General features: G+C 34.1%; 3 protein-coding genes across 7 annotated transcripts; 2 read left to right on the forward strand and 1 right to left on the reverse strand.

Annotated features, from left to right (window-relative positions):
* Positions 1 to 1,590: 1,590 nt before the first annotated feature.
* Positions 1,591 to 5,889, forward strand: LOC143914772 (uncharacterized). The gene is made up of 3 exons (XM_077435109.1): positions 1,591 to 2,338; positions 2,406 to 2,572; positions 4,353 to 5,889. Exons 1-3 carry the CDS (start codon positions 2,295 to 2,297, stop codon positions 4,595 to 4,597), a joined length of 456 nt encoding a protein of 151 aa, XP_077291235.1. The 5' UTR covers positions 1,591 to 2,294; the 3' UTR covers positions 4,598 to 5,889.
* A 439-nt stretch (positions 5,890 to 6,328) lies between these two features.
* LOC143914774 (CD109 antigen-like) lies at positions 6,329 to 15,459 on the forward strand. Of its 4 annotated transcripts, none has more exons than XM_077435111.1 (24): positions 6,329 to 6,689; positions 8,399 to 8,466; positions 8,547 to 8,727; positions 8,811 to 9,035; positions 9,107 to 9,357; positions 9,430 to 9,763; positions 9,834 to 10,028; positions 10,098 to 10,304; positions 10,379 to 10,531; positions 10,613 to 10,789; positions 10,864 to 10,959; positions 11,035 to 11,089; positions 11,172 to 11,325; positions 11,405 to 11,709; positions 11,786 to 11,961; positions 12,330 to 12,602; positions 12,673 to 12,812; positions 12,906 to 13,125; positions 13,203 to 13,395; positions 13,477 to 13,814; positions 13,894 to 14,063; positions 14,153 to 14,252; positions 14,341 to 14,527; positions 14,601 to 15,459. In XM_077435111.1, the coding sequence occupies exons 2-24, from the start codon at positions 8,402 to 8,404 to the stop codon at positions 14,861 to 14,863; spliced, it is 4,458 nt and encodes a 1,485-aa protein (XP_077291237.1). In that variant the 5' UTR covers positions 6,329 to 6,689; positions 8,399 to 8,401; the 3' UTR covers positions 14,864 to 15,459. The 4 variants fall into 4 exon arrangements, with proteins under 4 accessions (XP_077291237.1, XP_077291239.1, XP_077291238.1 ...); XM_077435113.1 differs by having other exon boundaries at positions 12,676 to 12,812; XM_077435112.1 differs by having other exon boundaries at positions 6,670 to 6,879.
* On the reverse strand, positions 14,926 to 22,883 carry LOC143914775 (uncharacterized). 2 transcript variants are annotated; one of them, XM_077435116.1, is made up of 12 exons: positions 22,309 to 22,883; positions 19,217 to 19,291; positions 19,058 to 19,138; positions 18,886 to 18,957; positions 18,505 to 18,722; positions 18,242 to 18,421; positions 18,011 to 18,150; positions 17,684 to 17,932; positions 17,463 to 17,594; positions 16,855 to 16,947; positions 16,581 to 16,753; positions 14,926 to 16,472 (listed from the first exon to the last, which is right to left on the reverse strand). In XM_077435116.1, exons 2-12 carry the CDS (start codon positions 19,240 to 19,242, stop codon positions 15,686 to 15,688), a joined length of 2,151 nt encoding a protein of 716 aa, XP_077291242.1. In that variant the 5' UTR covers positions 19,243 to 19,291; positions 22,309 to 22,883; the 3' UTR covers positions 14,926 to 15,685. The 2 variants fall into 2 exon arrangements, with proteins under 2 accessions (XP_077291242.1, XP_077291241.1); XM_077435115.1 differs by lacking the exon at positions 22,309 to 22,883 and adding an exon at positions 19,656 to 19,858.
* Positions 22,884 to 23,472: the final 589 nt, after the last annotated feature.

Genomic DNA, 23,472 nt, shown 5'->3' on the forward strand with positions numbered 1-23,472 from the left:
AAAAATTCTGATTTCAAAAACCCATAGAAATAAACTGCAATTTTCGTGCATTAATTACATACATACATATGTATGTAGGTGGAAAACACAATTTTTCTGTGAATTATTTTTAAAATGGGTACATCACGGCATCGGTCACCGTTTACATACCAAATTTACCAAATATTATGTTAATGCATGTTTTTCATTGTTAGAATAATCCGAAGAAAGATATTAAATAGTAGAAAAATTATGTTTTCTACTTAAAACCGAAAGTACATATGAGCTTATATAATTGAAATTGGCCCAAGTCCACTTTTCTTCATTTCGAGAAATATTTCGCAAAACATTAATGTTTTACGTTTAAAAATATTAAAACTGGTGGCCTGTAATACGTTTATTCTGCTTTTCCAAAATTCTGGAAATATCAAATTAAAAGTAGTGATAACAATTTGTGAATTAAGTCAAACAGAAATAGTGTTTTTGGAACTGAAAATAAGACTTCCATCACCCAGTGAAAATGTAACTGGTTATGAATTCACTGAAATGCCAGTGAAATTATAATTTCACTGCTGTTATAATTTCACTGTGACATATATAATTCAAAAATAAAAATATATTTTTTGTCCATACCTAGTCCCCTGTTTTAAAAGTTGCAGCACGCCACTAACGAATATGTTTAGATACATTTCTTATTTTTACTTACCTCCTTTACGTTTCACATTACTTTTTACTTCCTGAACTTATGTAAATGTCCTTAGTAAATCATTATACATATTAATAACTGAGCCGTTATAATTGAAAGTGGCATAAGTTCACTTTTCTTCATTTCGAAAAATATCTCGCAAAACATTTAATATATGTAATGTTTTGCGTTTTACAATATTTAAAAATACTGGTGGCCTGTAATAAGTTTATTCTGCCTTTTCGAGATTCTGGACATAATTGATAACAATTTGTGAATCAAGTCAATTTGAAACAGGGTTTTTGGAACTGTAAATTGGACTTTCGCCACATTCAAATATATCATGGCTCATATGATTTTTTCGGGTCTACCTCACGGGCCCGAATGTGAAACGCCCGAAAACGCAAATATCGGAAGGCAAAGATCGAAAATCGAAAGATCTTAAGTCGAAAGATAAAAAAAGGGTGCATGGTAAACGGTACATACTCACGTACATACTCACTTCATTTGCGCGAGCAAGATACAACAGGAACAAGAGGAACAGGCTTTTCCTCCCGTATTCTGCGCGCGCACATTAATGCGGGAGGAAAAGCCTGTTCATCTTGTTCCTGTTGTATCCTGCTCGCGCAAATTAAGTGAGTATGTACCGTTTTAAAATCATATAATTCGTTTGTTTTGAAAAAACAAAAACAAAAAAGAGTTTTATTTACCCCTGAATGTACATATGTATGTATGTTTATGTTGAAGAATTTTAGTTTGGTTATGACAATTACCTGTAAAATTTCAAGGTTGAACCGTGACCTATAATATTGTTTGTTGATTTTTGACAGTATGGGTGTTGGGTGATGACGTTTTAAAAAATACTACGAATACTGATTGCGTAGTTCGACTCGATATAGGTACAAGATACATGGCACAGCTCTATGGTTCTGTCGTGTCCATTGATGTATAATACACCATTGGTGTATTATACATCAATGGTCGTGTCGCATCGATTCACTGTGCACTCTACTATTATCCTACGACTATTGTTATCAAACAACCCTAGTTTCTCGCTTGTGATTTGAACTTGAACTCTGTAATTCTAGTGATGACGACAATGGTCGACGTGATTATGTTACTATCGAATGTTTTAGAAAGTGAGATGTCCTCAATCACATCTCATAAAAGAGAAAGTTCAATCGGAAATATTTGTTGCGGGAAATGTCGCCGAAATAAAGAACAGAAACAGATTATGGTCTCGACCAGTATATTATGAACGGAACCGCTGCGCCGGGTTCTGATCTTATCCGTGCGTTGATGTCATTTCCCAACATTGACAATTTGTGTACACAGAATGATCACAAAGCGTTTTGCTAGAATTATTTCTTGAATACAAAGAAAAAAGACATTTTTACGAAATTTGCGTACGTACTTTTTACGCTCTATAAGCTATAAGCAGTTGTGAAATCATGAAAACTGGTCCATTGTTTCGTTATTCTCACACATAATTTTCGTGCGAAATGTCCGTCGACGAACGTTTTCCGCACATTTACATACCGACTATTGCACTCCATTATTACTGCTTCAATTTGAAAATACGTAGTAAAAATAATATTACATTTTTTACGTGGGCGTGGGTGTTCTTTCAATGCATTCTGTCAATGCTGTCGGCCAGGCTACGTATAATTCAAGGTTGTTGGCGTTATACTACATATTACACAATTACGTGTTGTTTAAAATCAGTATTTTTAAATTGCAGAAATCAAACAGGATACGAGGACGCTTTGCGATTGATGAGGGGAGAAATTGACGCTTCGAGACACCTTCACGAAAGAATGAGAACAGTCGAAGAACGCCAACGTAAACGTATCGAAGATATGACATCAAAGCTTCGTGACGCCATTGATCAAAATGCCAAACTTTCAGGTTCATTAAAATGTCGTTCATGAGGATAGCTACGGATAGATAGAGATTCGATGACGTAAAAAGCATCCATGGAACTTCCAAACACAAAGTATTTGCGTGGGAAAACCTGAACTAAACACACATGTACATATATTCAAAGTCAACCGGAAATTTAAAAAAAAACGAAATGCCTGCACATTCTGTATTTTGGTATTATACTGTCTATTTTTCATTATCTGAAACGAGTACGAACGCTATCTGACACAGGATAAGCAATTAAAATTTGAATTAAGACCCGTTAGAGATAGATCGCTTTGACAAGCACTAGAAAAGTCTTCATAAACATATATGTACGTGCATATTTACATACATACATCATCATATATCGTATGTGCCATGACAGTAATTACCCCAAGGTGACACATGGTTAGATTCATTTTTGTATATACATATGTACATATATAAGTAATAAAAATTTTACACGCATAACAGTAAATAATACAAATTGAGACATCTATGGACAACTAACAAATTTTTGATACATTTTGCGAGAAATACATTATGTAGGTACCATCAGTCGCGGTCAATCTGATGCCCCCCCCCTTATCAAGTAAATGGGGGGGGGGGGGCATTAGATGTATTTTAAATTGGAGGCCCCCACTTCCGTAAAAAAAATGCTATCATCGTGTTTGCTATGCTTTTCAGCATATGGTTTTTCATTGGGATTTTACAAAGCCATATTTTGTTTATTTATTTACTATGTGTACTTGAAACACTAATAGTTTTTGGAATAAAATAGGTACTATTTTAAAATATTATGTAAAATAGGTATTCATTAAATTTACTCTTGGCTCACGGACGTATTGTGGACAATGATAATAATTTGTAATAAGTTGTAAATTTTGGTAGCAAAGGACCATTTCGGGGTCCCCAGATTCGGGAACCCCAAGCGCGCGCTTATTTTCAATGTATGATAAACCGCTGTATGGGTATCATTTATAAGATTCAACAAATTCAAGATGCTAATAGCTCGAATTTGCGAGAAACTGAGGGGGAGGATGCTGATTTATTGGATCCGTCACAACAATTAAGTTAGAAAAATTTCCAACAGGAGACGGTCAATCTGTGTTTTTAATAGCTAAAAGACCTCGCCAGCAACGTATTTGGCCAGGACTTTAACCCACGACCTATCTACTGGTATGAAATAGCTCTACCAGTGCACTACAGTGTGGCTAATATCTAGTAGTTATGCATTTTGAGTATATATACATAGGTATATATGTGTATTTTAAAAAGTTATTTCACATATTATTTGCGATTATATGTAAATAAGATTAACCTATTTGTATTATTTATTTTTGGGCGTACTGATAATTAATCTCTAGAAATATAAATAAGCCCAAATACATATGTAAATATGTAATCCATATATAATATTTGTAGGAAATTCAAAAATATGCTGCCAATTGTGTTTAGTTCTATTGTTTTATAGATTATATATTAGATTTGGGGAAAAGCGAAAGGGAAAATTGTATTTTAATTCAATTTCTCAATACACGTTAGCAGATTGTATGTACGTAGAAAACAGCTACGCTAACTAGAACAGCGTTTATTTACCTGCATTAGTAACTACATTGTTTTGCACAGATAGTGCGGTTTGTTTGAAATGTTTGTTTAACAAAAAGTACATATGTAGTAGGTAGTATGTAGTGAAAGAAAATTCGATTCGTTTCTAGATTATTTCACACAAACGCAATGTTATGTATCACACTCATTCGAATTCAGTTTAATTTTATTTCAGAACAATTGGGTGAAGCTCGTGCAATTTCAACGAATATAAGAGAGTCTCCTGTAAATGATCCTCGTGCTATGAAGCGTGAACGGGAGCTGATGCAGCGCGTGCGGGAAGAAAGAGCGGGGGCAGAGACCCTCAGAGAGGCTTTGGAGGCTGCTGCCTCTGCTCAGACACGTTTGCTAAGCCTTCGGGCTGCTGGGGTCCTCGTTTCGCAGACTTTAAATGATACATCACCGACAAAGCCACAGTGATTCATATAATTATAGAAAATAACTATTGTAGATCGCCACTGAGACTTATCGGTGGTACACATGTAAATACATAGTAAGTAATTAACACAAAATGTATTCCTAAATTATAAACCCTTTGAGTACTGACTAATTTTCTGTTGAAAGCCCGCCACGCTGAAAATTTCGCCAACATTTTCAACTAGAATTATTAAAGAAATCCAATAGAAAACAAATATAAAAATTAACAAACCTTAGATCACTACCCTAGATAACTACCGCTGAGGATTTCGAGTTTTGTAAAGGTGTGTTTAGACTCTCTAATATATGTATGTATCTTGCAACAATATACAATAAACAAAAGAAGTCTATTAATGAATGTATTTTTCCAAAACTAGTCTTCTTCATTGTTATTAAAATGTAATGCTCAAAATCTAAATGCCAAGCCACAATCTAAAATATTCAGCAGTTCTATGATTATAAATTCAGAAATTCCGGTGTAAACCAATCTTTATAAACATTGACACGGATTACACGACCCATGTTCAATGCAATTTTTCCAATGCTACCTGGAAAGGCTTAGCGGGTAGTATTCTTGTTTATTTTTTTTTTACTAACCTCTTCTTATTACTAGACTACGGATACAGACCGTGCTTTTTCCAGGAATCGGGGCGGTTTGGCTCTATTTACAAAGCTAGAGTACAAAAAAAAGGTTCGGCGAACCTTTAACAAAGCATTTACAACAATTGAACAATAAACGGCGCGCCGTGGGTCCGGCCACTACTCATTACATACTAAAAAAACAACGCCCAACGGCGTATTTCAGGCTCATGGACTTGTTAGCAAAACGCCGATTGGGGTTGGTCAGCATTCAAAGGGTTAATATACATACAGGAAATTAAATTAAAACTAGTGTAGTTTTTAAAACCATAATTAGTTTAATTGTAACATTTGCAATCATTCTACTACTACAAATGGTTATGTTGTTGTTTTAAAGGAAGTGTTGATTGTCCATCCTTATATGTCGCATCGCTTCATTAGAATTATCATAATGATTTTCAATCAATGTATTCAGTCGAATAGATTACATAATAAAGTACAATTAATTACTAACATTATTTTGTTTTATTATTATATGCAATTTCGTAAGACATATGGGAATTTATTTAATAAAAACATTACTATTGTTATATTAAACATAAAACAGTGTTGGAAAATTTTCACTTTTACATTTACTCATATTTAATGTGAAAATATTTATCTTATATTACACATACATATGTACAATGTAGTGCAAATTTGATTAATATATTATTAAAAAAACAATATGGATTTTATTTAATTGTAGTTCATATTTCACATATGCATAAGCCATATTGTACATATTTATGTTGATTTCTATCTATGTATGCTATATTTTATACTCAATAGAGTGTATAGTTTAGAATAAAAATAGGCATTGACTTTTACTAAAAACGTTACACATATGATATTGATTTGCTTGTAGCTGATAATAACATCACACGCATACTTATAATAAGAGTCAGAAGCACATGGGCGTTGTGAAGGCGTGCTACAAGTGGCGATCCTTGTTTGGAGACAGCCTTGTGATCTCACTTTTCTGCGAAACCTACTCACCTCAACCAGATGACAATACACAACTTCCATGTATTTGAACCAATATTTCCTAGATGTGATACCTGAAGCGTGCAATTTGTCTGTACATGTAATACAGCAAGGCTCTCGACGAGTCTTGACAATTGGGGAGTATGAATTGAGGTGAGATTAGCAGTAGACGAAGCGCAGAAGGCATTGATCTGTAATTCATTCATCAATGGACCAGCAGTGGGTGACCGTGAGACGAAATTTCAAGTTCAACAGCGGATCGTTGTAACGGTGCGAGAAAGTGGTGGAAGTTTGCCTTCGGGTGGGGGGGGCGGAGGCTCCGGACCGGTCCTCGGCATCGTCAGTAGCGCAGCTTCGATTCTCATAGAAGCAGGCTCTTGCAGCCACTGTTGGAGAAGCCGCCCCGCCACACTGCTATGTCAGTGCCGGTCGCCAGGGTTTTTCGTCGGCGGTCAGGTTTTTCCAGGGTCGCACACCTCTAGAGCTCGCGGTGAGTCATCGACGCTTGCATTCGTCGTTTCTTTTCGATTGCATTTTGTGCAACGAAGACTGCACAGAGCGTTCGTCGCGCGAATTCTTCTCTCAAAAAAAAAAGAGTGTTGTAGAAATGTGTTTTTCCGCTCGGGTGCGTTTGCTCTTCCAATCGGCGCTAACGAGCGACGTCTTGTCGTCGATGTGACGTAATTGAATACAAATTTATGATCATTTTTGTTGTTCAGTCGTTTTATCGGATTCGTAAAGCCACTTGTCGTTTTATTACTGATGACAATGTATAAGCAAATCTATATATGTATATAAAAACGTGTGTGTGTCTCGAATAGGCTCCTAAGCCACTGAAACGATTACGATGGAGCTTTCAGGATTTGTTGTATGCATGTCCAGGAAGATTACTGTGAAAAAAAAACGGGAAAAACGGGAATGAGTGTCATTCGCTATAATTTCAAATGTTTTCGCGTTGCGACCAGGGTGTTCGCTGCCTGCGTTGTTCCGAAAAATGGGAACGGGAAAGGGAACGAGAACGGGAAAGGGAACGGGAACGAGAACGGGAACGGGAACGAGAACGGGAACGGGAATTGCATGCGTTATTGTGGCATTGCAACGCATGCAGGGTTCAGCTAGTCTATATGTATATATAAATGAATGTCTGTGTGTGTCTCGAATAGGCTGCTAAACCACTGAACCGATTACGATGAAACCTTCAGGATTTGTTGCGTGCATGTTCGGGAAGATTACTGTGAAAAAAAAACGGGAATGAGTGTCATTGCAACGCAATAATTTCAAATGTGTTCGCTACCTGCGTTTTTCCGACAAATGGGAACGGGAACGAGAGCGGGAGTGGGAACGGGAACGGGAACGAGAACGTGAACGGGAACGGGAATTGCATGCGTTATTATGGCATTGCAACGCATGCCGGGGTTCAGCTAGTGCTAGTTAAAAAATCCATTACTATAATATGTAGTTATCGGAGTTTTTTTTTTAAATCGATTCAGTTTTCCATTTCAGTTGAAAATTCATTATGCTGAATATTATTTAAATTCAATAATAAAAAATACCAATTTTTATTCAAAACGTATGAAACTTATGATTTGATAAGAATTCATTTATAAATCATTACGTGTTTGTGAATGCAACAAAATTTGCAAACCTGAAATTTGCATACATATCTAAACTCGTTTTGACCATTTTTAGAGTTGCGTCTTGTGTCTTCGAAACGCCATTTTGGTTTCACGATTTCTAAAATAGTCTAAATATTTTTATTAAATGTGAATATATTTTTATTTAAATTGATTTATTAATGTTATGCATATTTTTATTTAAATTGATTAATAAATGTTATTTTTTTAAAGTTCTGATTCAGTTCACAAAGGAATTTTTTAAACACAATTGTTATAATTGCATATAAGCTCGCAAAAAAAAACTAGCCGTGCATCAAATATATAGCTATACGTTGTAATAACCGTATTGCTCAGGTAAAACTGGTTGAAGATGAATTCTAGTTTAATAATACTTATAAACATAGTTATGTATATATGTATGTGTTCTGGTTAATTTTTTGCAATGAAATGATGTAATCAATGCATTAGAACATTAGAAAAACGTATTTCCTGTTGCATATAACGTTTTGTTAAAAAATTACCCGAAGGCCAGACATAAAAATAAAACAATGTTAAATTTTTAATTAAATTTATATCATTTTAGAATATGGGAAAAATAATATTTATCATTGGCGTCATCTTTTTGGCTTGTTTGAGCATTTGTAATGGGAGGTGAGCTATTGGAATTTGAATTATTTCTTAAATAATTTTAATTAACAGTGTTATTTATAAGTAAATTAAAATGATTTTAGTCAGTATACTGTGATTGGAGGAGGAAAACTAAGACCTTTTAGTGATTATACGTTGGCAGTTAGTTGGTCTGGAGATGTTTCAAGTAACATTTTATTGGAAATTACTAATCCTAGACAGCAGTTTAGAGAAGCTCAACAACTAACATTGGAACCAGATTCGACAAAAGTTGCCACGTTTAAGGTTAGAAATGGAGGCTTAGAAATTTTAAAAATAAAATAAACACGGATATTGATTTGATACGATAATTATTATTTTACTCTTAGATTGGTAGTCTAAAACCAGGAGATTACAATTTGACCATTAGTTCTACATCTGGTGATGAGTTCAGCGACTCTGTGTCTTTGAAATATGATAACAAAACATATTGTGTGTTTTTACATACTGACAAGACTGTTTATCAGCCGGGGGAAATCATACATTTCCGCCTCTTAGTACTTAATATGTTTTTGAAGTCATTATTTACAGCAAAACCACAAGTGCTTTTAAAGGTAATAATATTTTTTTATTGTTTACGTAACCATAAATATCTCTGTACGAACAATATTTCGTTATATTTTAGGATGGAAGAGGAAACGTTGTTAAAAAATGGGCAAATGTTGCGCTTAATAAAGGCGTGTTTAGTGACGAAATTCAAGTGGCTGAGTTTCCAGTGTATGGAGATTGGATTTTTGAAATAGAATTAAATGATCAGTTGTATACCAAGAAGGTATTGGTGGCTGATTTTGTTCTTCCAAAGTTTTTAGTACATATCGATGCACCTAAACATATTTATTTCAAAGACGAAAAATTCCCCGTGTCTGTTAGAGCAGAGTAAGTATATATTTTTAATTTTTTATTCCATTATTATTCCAAAATGACACATGATTATTTGTTTTATTACAGGCAATTGACTGGTCAAAATATCATTGGTGAATTGACTCTCAGTGTGTACCCAGTATTTTTCTCAGGTGTTATTCAACCAATATTTCAAGCACCCGTGAGAAAAGTTATGCAAATTGACGGTTATACTGATGTTGAATTCAAGATTAAAGACGAATTGGGCTTAACAGAAGTGGAAGGAAATGAAAGAAGTATAATAGTTGAGGCTGCCATTGAGGAAACTCTCACTGGTAGACGTCATAATGTGTCATCGTTAATACATCTGCATAGAACAACTCATGCTATATCTTACAACATCCCATCTTACTATAAATCTAACATGCCCTTCGTAGTACAGGTAAAGTTCACTTATATTTAAATTTTAGTCAATTATTTTTGTTTGAATTAATAACAATTATTTCCAATAGCTAAAAGCGTCAATGTGGGAAAATGAAAACTTTTTGAAAGCAAAACCAGCTCAAATAAGATATAGTTTTAGTGGAGAAGGGGAAGATAAGACGATTAACGTCTTAGAAGGAGACTGTTGGTTCAATATTGAAGGAAACTGTCAGCATACTTATTATCCACAACCTGTTAGCAATCAATCGTTATTGGATATTGAGGTTTGTACTGAATTATTACACGTTTATTATCTAATAATCTGTGTATTATAAATGTGATATGTATTTCAGATAAGATATATGGATATTAAAGAAAAAATTACAGCGATTGGCTCAGCATATTCTCCATCTAAAAATCATATGCAAATTCAATTAATGGAACCAAGTCCTATTGTTAACGGAAAAGTACGAGTTGGAATTAACTGTACAGAACCATTTAATCTATTTTCTTATTATGTTCTCGGAAGAGGAAATATAGTCACTGCTAATACAATTCAGGTAAATATATTATCACTAATAAACAAAATTAGTAAGTGTGAGATTACATAACATCCATATTTCGTATATTAAAGGTCGTTCCAGCGAGGAAAGTATACGAATTTGAATTCCATGCGTCACAAGCAATGGCTCCTGAAGCGACAATCATCGTTACTTACACTAGAGAATCTAAAGAAATAGTTGGTGATTCTTTTAAATTTAAAGTGGATGGCGCTTTTCAAAATAGCGTAAGCATTACTAATTTAATTAAAAATATTTTCAATTGGGTTCTCGAGAATTTCAATAAAGAATACTTGCTTACAATACAGGTGCAACTGAAAATAGTTCCATCAGATCCTGAGCCTTTGGGAAATTTAGATGTGACTATCTCGGCAACACCAAACTCATATATTGCACTGATGGCTGGTGCTCCGTCTCCAGATTTTTCCATAAGCACAAATCATCATTACAAAGCTGGAGAAGGGAGTGGGTTGTCACCAAAAGAGGTATGTACCAATAATATATAAAAAAATTAAATTTGGGGTTTACTTAAATGCAATTTTAACAAAGATAACTGTAGGTTTTAGGTGAATTGCGCAGCTTTTCAGGATACCATGATGAACTCCGTCATCCTTTCCAAACTATAGACGGTCATGTTACCATGGAAATGTTTAAGGTTTACATTTCGTTTATGTTTAATTAAAGTAATTATCTAAGTATAATAATTTTTTTTTATGTGCTGTGTTTTTAGGAAGCTGGAGTATTTTTAATGACGAACAATAAAGTAAATGGACAATATTCTTCATGTTGGTTTATTCATATGATGTCATTGATTTAATATGCGATAAAAAAAATAGGATTTTAATTGTTCAATAATTATTTTTACAGTTTACGATACACGAAGAGAAAGAGTGGAAGGAAGTACTCGTCCTCCATTAGCAGGACCATATGCTTTCAGTCATTTGCCTGCACTTCCAGTTCCTCGTTTGCATCTTGGACGACTACCTATACCCACTTGGCTGTTCACAAACATCACCCTAATGTGAGTGATATAAAGTATAAATTGCTTTACATCGAATAAAAAGATTTTATGATGCAACTGTACTATTATTATTTTATAGTGGTGATGGTGAAACGACTTTGGGTCGAAGAGTGTCTGCAAACGCTGGTGGTGAGTGGTCAGTGGGCGCCTGGGCCATGCATCCTACTTTAGGACTTGGATTTGCATCACCGATTAAAGCCAACGTACGACGTCGGCTATTAAAAGCATCGGCGCCTTCCCAAGTGAAAGTTGGAGAGACTGTAGCTGTGATTGCGAATCTTTTCAATCCATATTATTATGCGCTAACAGCAGATATAACATTGCAAAATTCTAATCAAGAATTTAGATTTGAAGACTTGTCGAATGAAGTGAATTCTGCACCTAGTAAATATGACATGATTTTTGAGGAATTTAATTGCTTGGCATTTCATTGCTTTGATTCTTAATTTTTGATTTGTAGAACTCGAATTGTATCAACGTCAAAAATTAAACGTGGCAGCGAATCGTACGTCTTCTGTTGTATTTTTCATAACTCCGACGTTGAAACCATCTATCACTGGAACTACGATAACTTTGGATATTAATTCATCAGCGAAAGGAGCTACAGAATCGTTACAACTTCAATTGACTATTTTTGTAAGTATTTTTAGACAATTGGAAACAATATTTCAGTCATAGCAGTAGCATTTCTGATAATTAAAAGTAGTTTTTGATGGAAAATGTGGTGTGTATTTTTTTGCCATCTTTTATTTGTTTGAATGCATTAAGAATGTAGAAGAAAAACTGCGTTTTCTACTAAGTATACTATTGGTTAATGTAATCAGATGCTTCATTTGCAAGTACATGTACTGAAAGTTTCTTGTTCGAAATATAGGTACATAATTCTTCTTGAAACTTTGTTTTTTTTTTTATGACTTAAGATTTATTCGCACTGTTTAAATATGTGGTGTGCATTATTAGAAAAACTAGACTTGCTCTTGATCTTTATATATGTATACTTTTAGCCGGATGGAGAAGAAATGATTGATCAGAGCAGTATGCTTTTGGACTTTGATAGTGGTTCTGTAAACGTCAATTTAACGTTAAAAAATAGAACTTTATTTGATAACAGGCGCTCAAACAAAATATCCTACGAAGAACTCCAAATAGGAGTAACTGGTTCATTGCTGGGACCAGCTATAGAAATCGTCTCACGATTTCTAGAATTACCGCCTGCCGGTGGATACTATAACATGTTGCCATTTATGGCATCTGTGGTTTTACTGCAACATTTAGAGGTATTTATAATTGAAAGTGTTTTTATTTTTTTATACACTTAATTTGAAATGTTATTTAAATAATTTTTAGCAGAATAATCAGTTACCAGAGAGCATCAAGTTGAACGGAATCGACACAATGCAAAAATTATATCAACAACAAATGTTATATCGTCAAAATGACGGCTCTTTTAGTATCAATGCTGGACAAAAGAAAGAAGGAAGTATTTGGTAAGTACATATATATGTAGTATATGACTATATATTTTTATATTTTCATCAAACGAATTGCAACGATGAATGGTTTCATAATTTTTCCTAAAGGGTTACTGGTATGACTGCACTTTGGTTCGGTCGCGCTTTGAAAATATCTGAAGTCGGAGTAGAGAGAGTAATAATAAATGATGCTTTGCATTGGCTTTCTACCAAGCAGTCGGCTGATGGAAGTTTCAAAGAATCATCTACCTTACCTATAGATGATCCGTTGCAGCAAAATCCCGTAACTCTCACAGCGCTAACTTTACAAACTTTCCTTGATAGCAGAGTAAGTTTTTAATTTTTAATTTTAATTCATGAATTTTACTTAGAAACTTATAATTCATATGCAATATTTTTATGCAGTCGATAGTTGGGGATGAATATAGTAACTTGATAAGCAAAGCTAAGGATTGGCTAGCTAAAAATATTGGAAGAGCTGCTGATGAAAAATGGGATGCAGGTGTATTGGCTCCATTAGCTGGCGTTCTACACTCTGCCGACCATCCAGCAGCTACTCAAGCGACACATTTACTAAATTCCATTGCAACTGCTTCAGGTAACATGTTTTATATAATTCATGCATACACATTTTCAATTCTGTATTTACAAATATTGAACTTTATCTATTGTTATTTAGATGGCAGGAGATGGTGGGAATTAAGCACAGTCAAAAGCGAAATGGGAAATCCATGGAGAAAAAGTGGAAGTCGTAATGTGTGGGTAACAGCGTGGGGCTTGCAAGCACTTTTGGGTCAGGGTTATTTATCGGAAGCATTGGAGACGGCCAAGACTTTGGTCTCCTTACTCACTGACTGGTCCGATTTAGCACAGTCTCTTCCGGCATTGCCCGCATTAATCAATCTGTCTCAAAAACTTCCCAAAGAGACGCAAGCGACTTTGGAGTTTTATTGTCCGAATGATAGAAGCGTATTCACAGTCAATAAGCAAAATAGTTTGGTTCTACAAAAACAACAAGTATAATTACTGACTTGTGTATTTTAAATACGCTTTTAAATTCTATTTGGGTCATAACGTTTTTACAATTTTATATCAGGTCAGAGGTAATGAGTGCAAAGTCACAGGAAATGGACAAGGAGTTGCACTGAGTTTGCTGCAAGGTATTCGTCGAACTAACGTAACGGGTGCATGGCCTAGGTTTACTCTTGATCCACGTGTGGATGCTATATCAACACCACATCGGCTACAACTGTCAATTTGCATGGGGTAAATACATGTATAGTTTTCATTTTATTTAATATGGAAAGTTTTATTGTTTCGAAGGAAAATTTAAATGTAATATATTTATGGTTTAGATTTGTCCCACTTGTTGGAGAAGAGATGAGCGGACCTGTACTTCTCAAGCTACGCTTGCCTTCAGGTTTTGTTGCAGATTTAGACATTCCCGCGCTATTGGTAAACATTTTATTCATATCTCAAAGTAGTAAGATGATTATAATACATACATGCATACATAATTAATTAAATTTGTTTGACGTTACAGTCCGGAGGTTTAGTCCGAGCTGCAAGAGAAGTGCATTCAACGAAAATAACAAGCGAGCCACCACTACAGATGATATTATCTCCCATGAAAGCATCAGAAAGATGCCTTACCATAAAAGCATCACGGATTTATCCAATAGCCGACGAACGTCCCGGAGTGATAACACTCGTGGATCTTACCGATAACAGTAACAAATATAATTTATTATAATTGTATAAATAGATGTAAGAAGAGAGTTGATATACACGTGTATATTTTAGGTCGTCGAGCAAGATCTTTCTTCAGCGGCGGACGTACAAGTGCATGTGAACTCTGTGGGGGTGTCGGTGCACGAGGATGTGGTGGAACAGGTCAAGGAGGTTCAGCTGGCGGATGCATAGCAGCTGCTCGACAACAGTCCTCAGCTCCAGAGGACGATAAACCAAAACCTGTCAAGAGCACTAGCTCCAGTCTATCTAACAATTTAATTTCATTGTTGCCAATTTCGCTGATTTTGAGCGTTAAGTGTTTAATATTAAAATAGAATTAAGTTTTGAGACGAACCTAATATTAAATAATTTTATAATAAAATAAAAGTGCCAAAATAACAACCTAACATGTTGAAATTTATTAAAAGCGGATCTTTTCTGACATTATATCGATCTAATAAATTTGTTACCATACTAAGCGTTTATATTTATTACATCTTACCTGAACATTTCATAATTAATCGTAAAAATGTACCTGTGCTCATATTAGAATCACTGATACTGGATGATAAGTTTTTTTTTAAATACAATTCAAAGGAAATAAAATTACAGGTAGGATTTCAAATTTATAACAGCTTCTGATGTTTTTAGTTATTTATTTTTATATAAATGTTGTGCAAAATACTTGGCGATATGCAAAATTAGTATTGCTAAATCTATAATTTTAAATGTGCGTATATGTATGTATCTTCTAAATATAATATATCTGATGTAAAAATATAATTGGTGGAAATTTTAAGGCCATACTACCACAAACATGTGTACATGCTTTAAATTAAATTCATTGTGTGATTATATATCTATATCTATAAAATGTACATTAAAAACAAATGTATATTACATACAAACAAATACATACATATCCCAGATTAGATCAATCTATTCCTCCCATATACCATTATAAAATTCATTTTTTCACTTTTCTTTCCTATAATATATAGAAAGGCACAATCCTTTAGAAATGTTAAAGCAATACTTAAAGGCGACCCTGGTTGAGTTTTTTTATTATCACAGATATTTGACAAAATATAAATATATACATGTATGTATGTAGTATGTTTACACAGGGCAATAATTTTAAATCTCAACTTTGACAATCATGCAGAGAAACGTACGTTATGACAAAGAGAACAGTTGAAAGTTTTGTGTTCTATTCTTTCGAACATGCTTCTCAACCAATCAGAGAGATCGTGAACAACGCGACTGATTATCGCTGTACGTAAATTATCTGATGTACAAACCGCATTAATAAAGTTTGACAAGTTTTCATTAATATTTGTATTTTCTCTTAGGAATCTATGAACAAATTGAAAAATAAGGAGAAGAGCATCATTATAGTTGGTTCCAAAACTGCTAAGTTGTTCAAAATGTATAGGGAGCAGTTGAGTTAAAACTTCTTCTACAATATCGTACATTTTTGCGAAAGCATCACCAGAAAACTCGGAAATAACATTTATTATATATTCTTGAAAATCATCCTGCGAGGAACAAAGTTCAACTATTTTTATTACAGAACGCAAAGACAATTCGTAGCTTATAGGAAATCCCGTAGACGTGTTGTTGAATGTAATTCGTGTTGGAGAGTTTCTAGCAGTCAATCTTGAAGGACCTATGTTTGAAAATATTTCATTCCTTTCAGAAGGGCTGAGTGATATGAGAATATCTGGGTTTACAGCATGTTGGCCATTCAGCAAAGCTTCTCCTGTGCCGCCGAATGAAATTTTAACATTATTCTGATTCAGTTGTTTGTTCATTCTGACGGCACTTGAAAAAAATGCATCTTTGTCGGTGATCTGCCTCATGCTACGTATAACTTCCGCATTTCCTTTTGTAATGTCGCCAGTTCTTCGACGAGTTTCAGCAGCCATTTTATCAAACATTTTCCTACAAATAATTTTATAAACATTAAATCAATCGTGTACATTAAATCAATATGTATTAAATCAATCGTGAATAGACTCGTGTAGATTACGGATAAAAATATACATGTACCTATGACGGTTGCTTCTAAGCATACTTCTATCATATTCTATTGTCGAAATTTGTGTTTCTTCTATAACCTGTGATGCTGTTTTCATATTTACAATGGAGTGACAGAAGAAGAGGAGAGATGAAGACAATTGCAACAATTCTAAGCTTGAAGGCTTTTCACCATGTTCCTTGTACTAAAAGTAAATAATTTATTATATGTACATATTACACACGCTTACAGTACGTACATAATCTAAATCCAATTATAGTATTAATAATTTAATAAAATACACACCTTGTAAATCATGGTATAAGCTCCATTGGCGATTCCTAAGCCGTTAGTGAATGCGCTTGCAATTAAGATTCCATTGTGGGTACCTCTGAAAATCTATGAACATATTTGTTTCAATATTCAATCCACATACATATTTCATGACTACACTTCACCCCAAGCCATGCTAGCCAAGCACCATTGCAAGCACTTTTTTACCATGCCATTGCATGTAACCATGTCCTGATCCATCATTAATCTTTATATATAATTAATAAAAATATATTTAAATGAAGGAATTATATTCTGATTTCAATACAAAAATTTATGCAATCATAAGTAGTGATTGTATGATTCATTACAGTTTTATCGAACAAATTACAGAATTTTACATGAATACACGATTCAAACATTCAAACACAATTATTTCTTGGCATTCATGGCGTATAAATATAATTGCTTTTTGATAGGTAGGAAAACCGATTCCAATTAGATCATGGCAGCTCATTGAACGCATTTGCATTTTCAAATGTTTAGCATGAAGTAGTATCATTACGATTTATGAATTAAATTCTTGGTTTCAAAACCAAGAATATAACTTTATAGCCCTATTAGTTTATCAAATACAATACCTGTCCAATGGCGATGCCGCGACTGACACTAACAGATAAAATTTGGCTTGAAGCACCAGATGCTATACCCAAAGTACTTGCTCCAATATTTAACCAACAACCACGAGCTTCCGCATCCTTGATGCTTAGTGTCTATGTAAAAATGAAAATGTTCCATATTAAAAAGAAAACTATTGCAACAAATTTTCCAAAAACAAAAATATATATACATATCTACTTACTTGTTCATGTTTAGATCTATCTCTCAACGCCATACTAGAAACAGTAGTGCTGAAAGCCCCAGTTGCTACAGAGGCAACGGTAGCACCGATTAATAGGGGTCCAGCCACTGGTAAAAAAATAGCAGTGGCAAATACTCCAGCCGAACCTAATCCTATACCCATACCCACTTTATTGGCAATATTAAGAGCCTTCGTTTTAACAGATGATGCGGGAGATAGTACACAGTCAAGAGATACTTGCAATTGTCGCTAAAATTTAATTATACGAGTGATATAATTTAAAATAGTTTGATTCATATTGATTATTGCATGCAATACAATACATACATCGACTTCTATTTTAGAATATGTTCCATCTTTGGGTAGTATCAAAACGCCTTCTGGTAGTTTATTCTTTTCCTTATAGTTTGTCCAGTTACAATATACTCGGCCATGATCATCGATATAGGAACAACAAGGCGGATTGTCTACAAATGTAATATTAAATGTTAATATCGTTTAAAAGCCAAAAAATATATTATAAAGATATGATTCAAATTTAATTTGTATAATACTAACTAATATTACTCGATCTGATACATTTCCTCAATTTAAAAATAGGTTTTGTAAGAAGTTTAAAAGATTGAACGTGTGCGTAACAGCTTAGGTCTGATGTATTTGATTTCTTTTTAATTAACGGCACACAGCATGCGTAAAGAATGCTCATGTAAATTCGATCACCACCTGCACTGTATTTAGCTAAAAAATAATACAAAATAAAAATATTAAAAAAAAAACCAAATTGTCTTATCTATAAATATAATAAAGAAGAAAAAACTTGCCGAAATCCAGAACCTTGTTATAAACTTTCTGAGATTCTGCAGATTGTTCTTTGGTATAGCCAATATAACCAGAATGATCAGATTTAATTAAGTTCAATTCATCTTCCGATCCCAGTAATTCACTATAATTTGATTCAGCAGTACCCAAAGGCGGTCCAAACAACGCATATGTAATATTTCGTTGTAAATACTTAAATTGATCATGTTTATTATCATATCTGAAACAACAGTAATAACAGGTTATTCGTTATATATATTAAAAAATGTCAGTAATTATTTGCTATACTTTTTATATATATATGTATATAATAGAACAGTTTTAAATTTATATATATAATTTTTTTGTAGACAATAAAATAAATATAAAATTACAATACTCACTCATCCCAATTCCGACCCGAAAATTTATCACAACAATCGTTTTGTATTAAAAAAGCTGTGGAGGGTTGAGATCTGCCGAAGTAAATAAAAATGAAATCATTACATTATTATAATTTGTATATATCAGGTTCTAATAAAATATGAATAATTAAAATGTTATTAGTATACTTACAATGTATGAACAGGTCCGCAACCGTATGTTAAACATTTGGCAAATTTCGTATCATTTTCAATAAGAGAATTCTCCTGGGAACTGAAATATAAATATATGCATATAAACTTTCAATTCGTAACTGACTAATATCTTTCAAAATTCATTTTATATACTTACTTTCCCGTGAGTAGTTTCAGTCTCATTGTAATGGAATTATCTTTCAAACATAGAATAGAATACTTTTTCAAGCCGCTGCAATAGAAAAATGCTATATACTATTTGGAAATTCAGTGAATGTTTGACAGTACTATATTTTGCAGGAGTTTTGTTAGACTTTAGTTCCATAAACATGAGATTTATTTTTTTATTATTTCCCCATAAAATAAAGGCATATTAGATAAATGTATTATTATCAATTTTGAGAATGATTTCGAAATTTTTGCGACGCAGTTTGAGCAGACTTTTAGGTTATGTTCGTATTTGACAGCTGTCAAAAGGGAAACTCAAAACATAGTATCAAATAAAAACCGTATCAGTGTTTAAATGTATTACAAAGTTTTCCTATAATTACTAGCACTTAAATAAATGAGAGAGATCACTAGAGACTTAAACTTACCTAGAATGTAAAGTAAAAACTTATGCGATGAGTCAATATCGACCACCGCTAAAAATAGCGCAAAATACTACAGATTTTCTAAACCTTTTTCTTTATAACTATATTTTTTTTATATTATACTATAATCAGAGTCAAAATCGAACGACTCCGACACCGATTTTACATATAGGGCACATTCAGGCCAGTTAATTCAAATTGAAGAGAGGGTCAATATTTGACAAGTCTGTAAACGCCAAATTTGGCGTACATTTTATTAACATAGTTTCAAATCATTTACAGCCATTCGCCATCTACTGCTGGATGAAGGCCTCTCATACACAATTCCATTCGTCCCTGTTTTGCGTAACTCTCATTCATCTCACACCACACATTTTTATAATTTCATCCAACCATCTTCCTTTTACTCTTTTACATTCTCTTTGTACAGACTCCAGGGATGTTCAACTCGAGAGCACCCCGGAAGTCGGTTTTCTGAGATAGCTAGTGGTAAGCTTGGGCGGGGCTGGTTTCCTCAAGGTGCCTTCCTTCGTCGTCGGTGGTCTGGTCTCTGCTGATGTCGGCTGCTCTGCTATGTCCCTTTCTCCTTCGTAATGTGCGTGGGATGCGTGATGTGGAAAAAGGGAGGAAATTGTATAATAATAAAAACAGGTTGTAATTCTGTTTGTATGGTGACTGTATTTTATATATGTATAAATACAGAGAATAAGCAGGGGGGGGGGAGTCCGTCGTGAAATTAGCGCGCACGTGTTCGAGAGGTTATGATAACTTCACTCCTCACGTGACTACGTGATCTGACTTCGACGAAGAAAGACCAGGATTTCCTCACTTCTCACCGGACGTATACTGAAGCTGTACTTCCAGTATCGTCTGCCGATCCAGGCTGAGCTGATCGGGACTCGGTGGTGGGAACAAACTCGGTAGCGAACAGAGATGTTCACTCGACCGAAGCGGAAAACGAATAGCAGGCGGGGACGCGCGCTCGGCGCCGATCTCCCTCCAAAACGGCTCCTTTGGTCGTAACGCCACGAAAGCTGACCATGAAGACTTGGTCGGAACACTCTTGGATACCATCCCACCACTCCATTTGTCCACCTATCGCACATTCTTCTAGCTGCGTGTCCGGCCCATTGCCATTTCGATCTCTTCACTCTTTCTGTTATATCCACTACCCTTGTTACACTTCTCACCCACGTATCTTGTTGTCTATCTCTCCTTGTTATGCTGAGCATACGTTTCAAACTTTTAGAGCATTAGACTTTGTGTAACATTTTGGCGTTCAATGTTCAACTTTTACATCCATACGTCATCACTGGCACAACACATTGATCGAAGATCTTTTTCTTCAGCCAAAGTAGCATTATTGATTTAAAAACGGCGTTCATTCGCCCAAATTTCATATTCAACTCTTTAGATGTATTTATAAATAAATAAAAAATTAAATATTTGACCCAAATATTGGTCAGCAGATGCTATTTTTTACGAGATTTGGGAAATTTTGAGTAATATTTGGGCAATTTTCCTTTGCGACGAATTTTCGTGCGACAGGAGACCCACGCGAGTGATTTTTGTAGCGGCGGTTATCCTGGTAGCGATTACCGAGCCGAATAAAAATAGAGATGAGATTTATTTGACATTTTTAAAATTGAAGTCGATTTGTCGGAAAATGCGGAATTGAAGTCGTGTTTTTTTAATAACTCCACAGCCCTAAATATAATTCAACTATAGGTAGTAGGCGATGGTGTCATCCCAATTTTGGAACAACGGGTTTCCAAAATATTTTTCAAAATTTTTATTTTGAAAATATATATGTATGTATACATACTTTTTTTTCATCCAAAGCACTATTACATGAAAGTTCATTAAATTTTCAAGATTTGAAAAATTTTTGACAAAAATTATATGAATTTTTATATTAAATAAATGTTTCCGGAAACTTTTGATTTTTAAAAACGCGTTTCAGGAAACCCATGAAAACCATTAGGGTGACGCCACTGGTAGGATGTATCCTCGTGTGCCAACGAATTTGGTACGCATACCATAGGTTCTCAGCCGCTGGTACAGACGTTAAAATAAATACACAAATCAAAAACATTGTATTATCTTAAGATAAATATAACAAAAATAATGTAATGATAAATAAAACAAATATGTACATATGTATGACTAAATTGATAAATTTATTCCGAGTCATTAGAAACGTTATCAAACGATAAATACATACATACATATATACTGCCAATATTTCAATCAGTTTTGTATGCAAGGAAATACATAGCTGCGTCCAATAATTGAACTGCAAGCAGAAAGCCCTGCGTAATGATCTACTTGATTTATTTACGTATGATTTGAGACATTCCATAGTGCCACAGAAAGCAATTTTATGATTGCAAATCTGTTTTTATCTGCTCGTCGAGGTTTACTTCGTTCTCTTCAAAGTGGTCATCGCCAGAATTAATCAATACGATGGTTACTATAAATGTTCCGACTTGGTATAAAATTGGAATGACTACTTGTGCCACGTGGCTAATGTATTATTCAGAGCGATTAATTCTGCACGAGGTAATCGGATAAAAAAAAGATCTAACGTAAACACATTTATGTAAATATTAAAGCTCAATGCACAAAACATGTAGGTGTTTAAATCGAGACTTACCAGAACGAGCGAACCCTGGAGCACCTCAACCACTACTGATGTCGATTTTGCGCGCCAACTCATGTATCTGCGTGAGAACTCTTTGGGGACTTCCCCTTGTTTATCTTAAGAATTCCAGTAGCTTTTACCACATCATTTTTACTTTATCTATGTACGTAGTTTTATTTCACTTCATTTAATTATCGACACTATCAAATTAAGCACAACATACATAATGCTAAGTCTCTTTTTGATGATATTCTTACTTGTGCCAACAGTTCGAATGTTCGCGATGAGCGATCAGGATATGAATAAACTTGCTGAATATGTATGATGGTGAAATATTTATGGTTGACGCTTTTCTATGTTGGGATCATGGTAATGTTATATTGGATACCTGACCAACGATTACGGTTATAAATTATATTTTTATTTACGATTTTTACAGCAATAATTGAGACTGATAAATTAAATTTCTAAAAGCAACATGTTGATTCGCATAAACAATATGACTGAAACGATATGTTGAAAATCTGATATCGTCCGTGCAAAATCAAGAGCACATGATAACGTTTTTAAGTGATTTCCTATATGATGGAGTACGTGATTTATTAAAAAAAGGTAATAAATTAATACCACCTAATTAATTACACTGTTACATTGAATTAATAGGGATAATATATTAACACATTCAGCCCGGCGCATGATTTCATACATTTGCCCGTGTGGCGGCACTGTCACGCGTATCGGCACCCAATTACGCGTGACAGCATTAAATCACTTTATATAATGAGATGTCCCTAAATCTTTAGAGCTTTATAAGAATTTTAGTGTTCGGGTACTCAGTGAAGTGGAACCGTAAAATTATTGTCTTAATATTTAAACGAAAATTATATATAATATAATTATTGCCTCATGTAAAATACTTACCACGATAAAATAAACGAAGTGAAATTTTATTTAATTCTCATATAAAGACAATTTAATATATTATACCTATTAATTCAATTCAGATTCGTGTAAATACGAGTAAATACTAGTACGAGCTTGTAGCTCGAAATTTTACCGATTTAAAATTCAGCACACTTCTAATTAACCTCTTTAAACGAAAACAAAAAATAGTATGGCCAGAAGACTGTCTGAATAAACATCTTTCAATAGAAAATACTCAATATGAAATAGTAT

This window comes from Arctopsyche grandis, chromosome 7, assembly GCF_051622035.1.
Source record: "Arctopsyche grandis isolate Sample6627 chromosome 7, ASM5162203v2, whole genome shotgun sequence".
Classification (NCBI taxonomy): domain Eukaryota; kingdom Metazoa; phylum Arthropoda; class Insecta; order Trichoptera; family Hydropsychidae; genus Arctopsyche; species Arctopsyche grandis.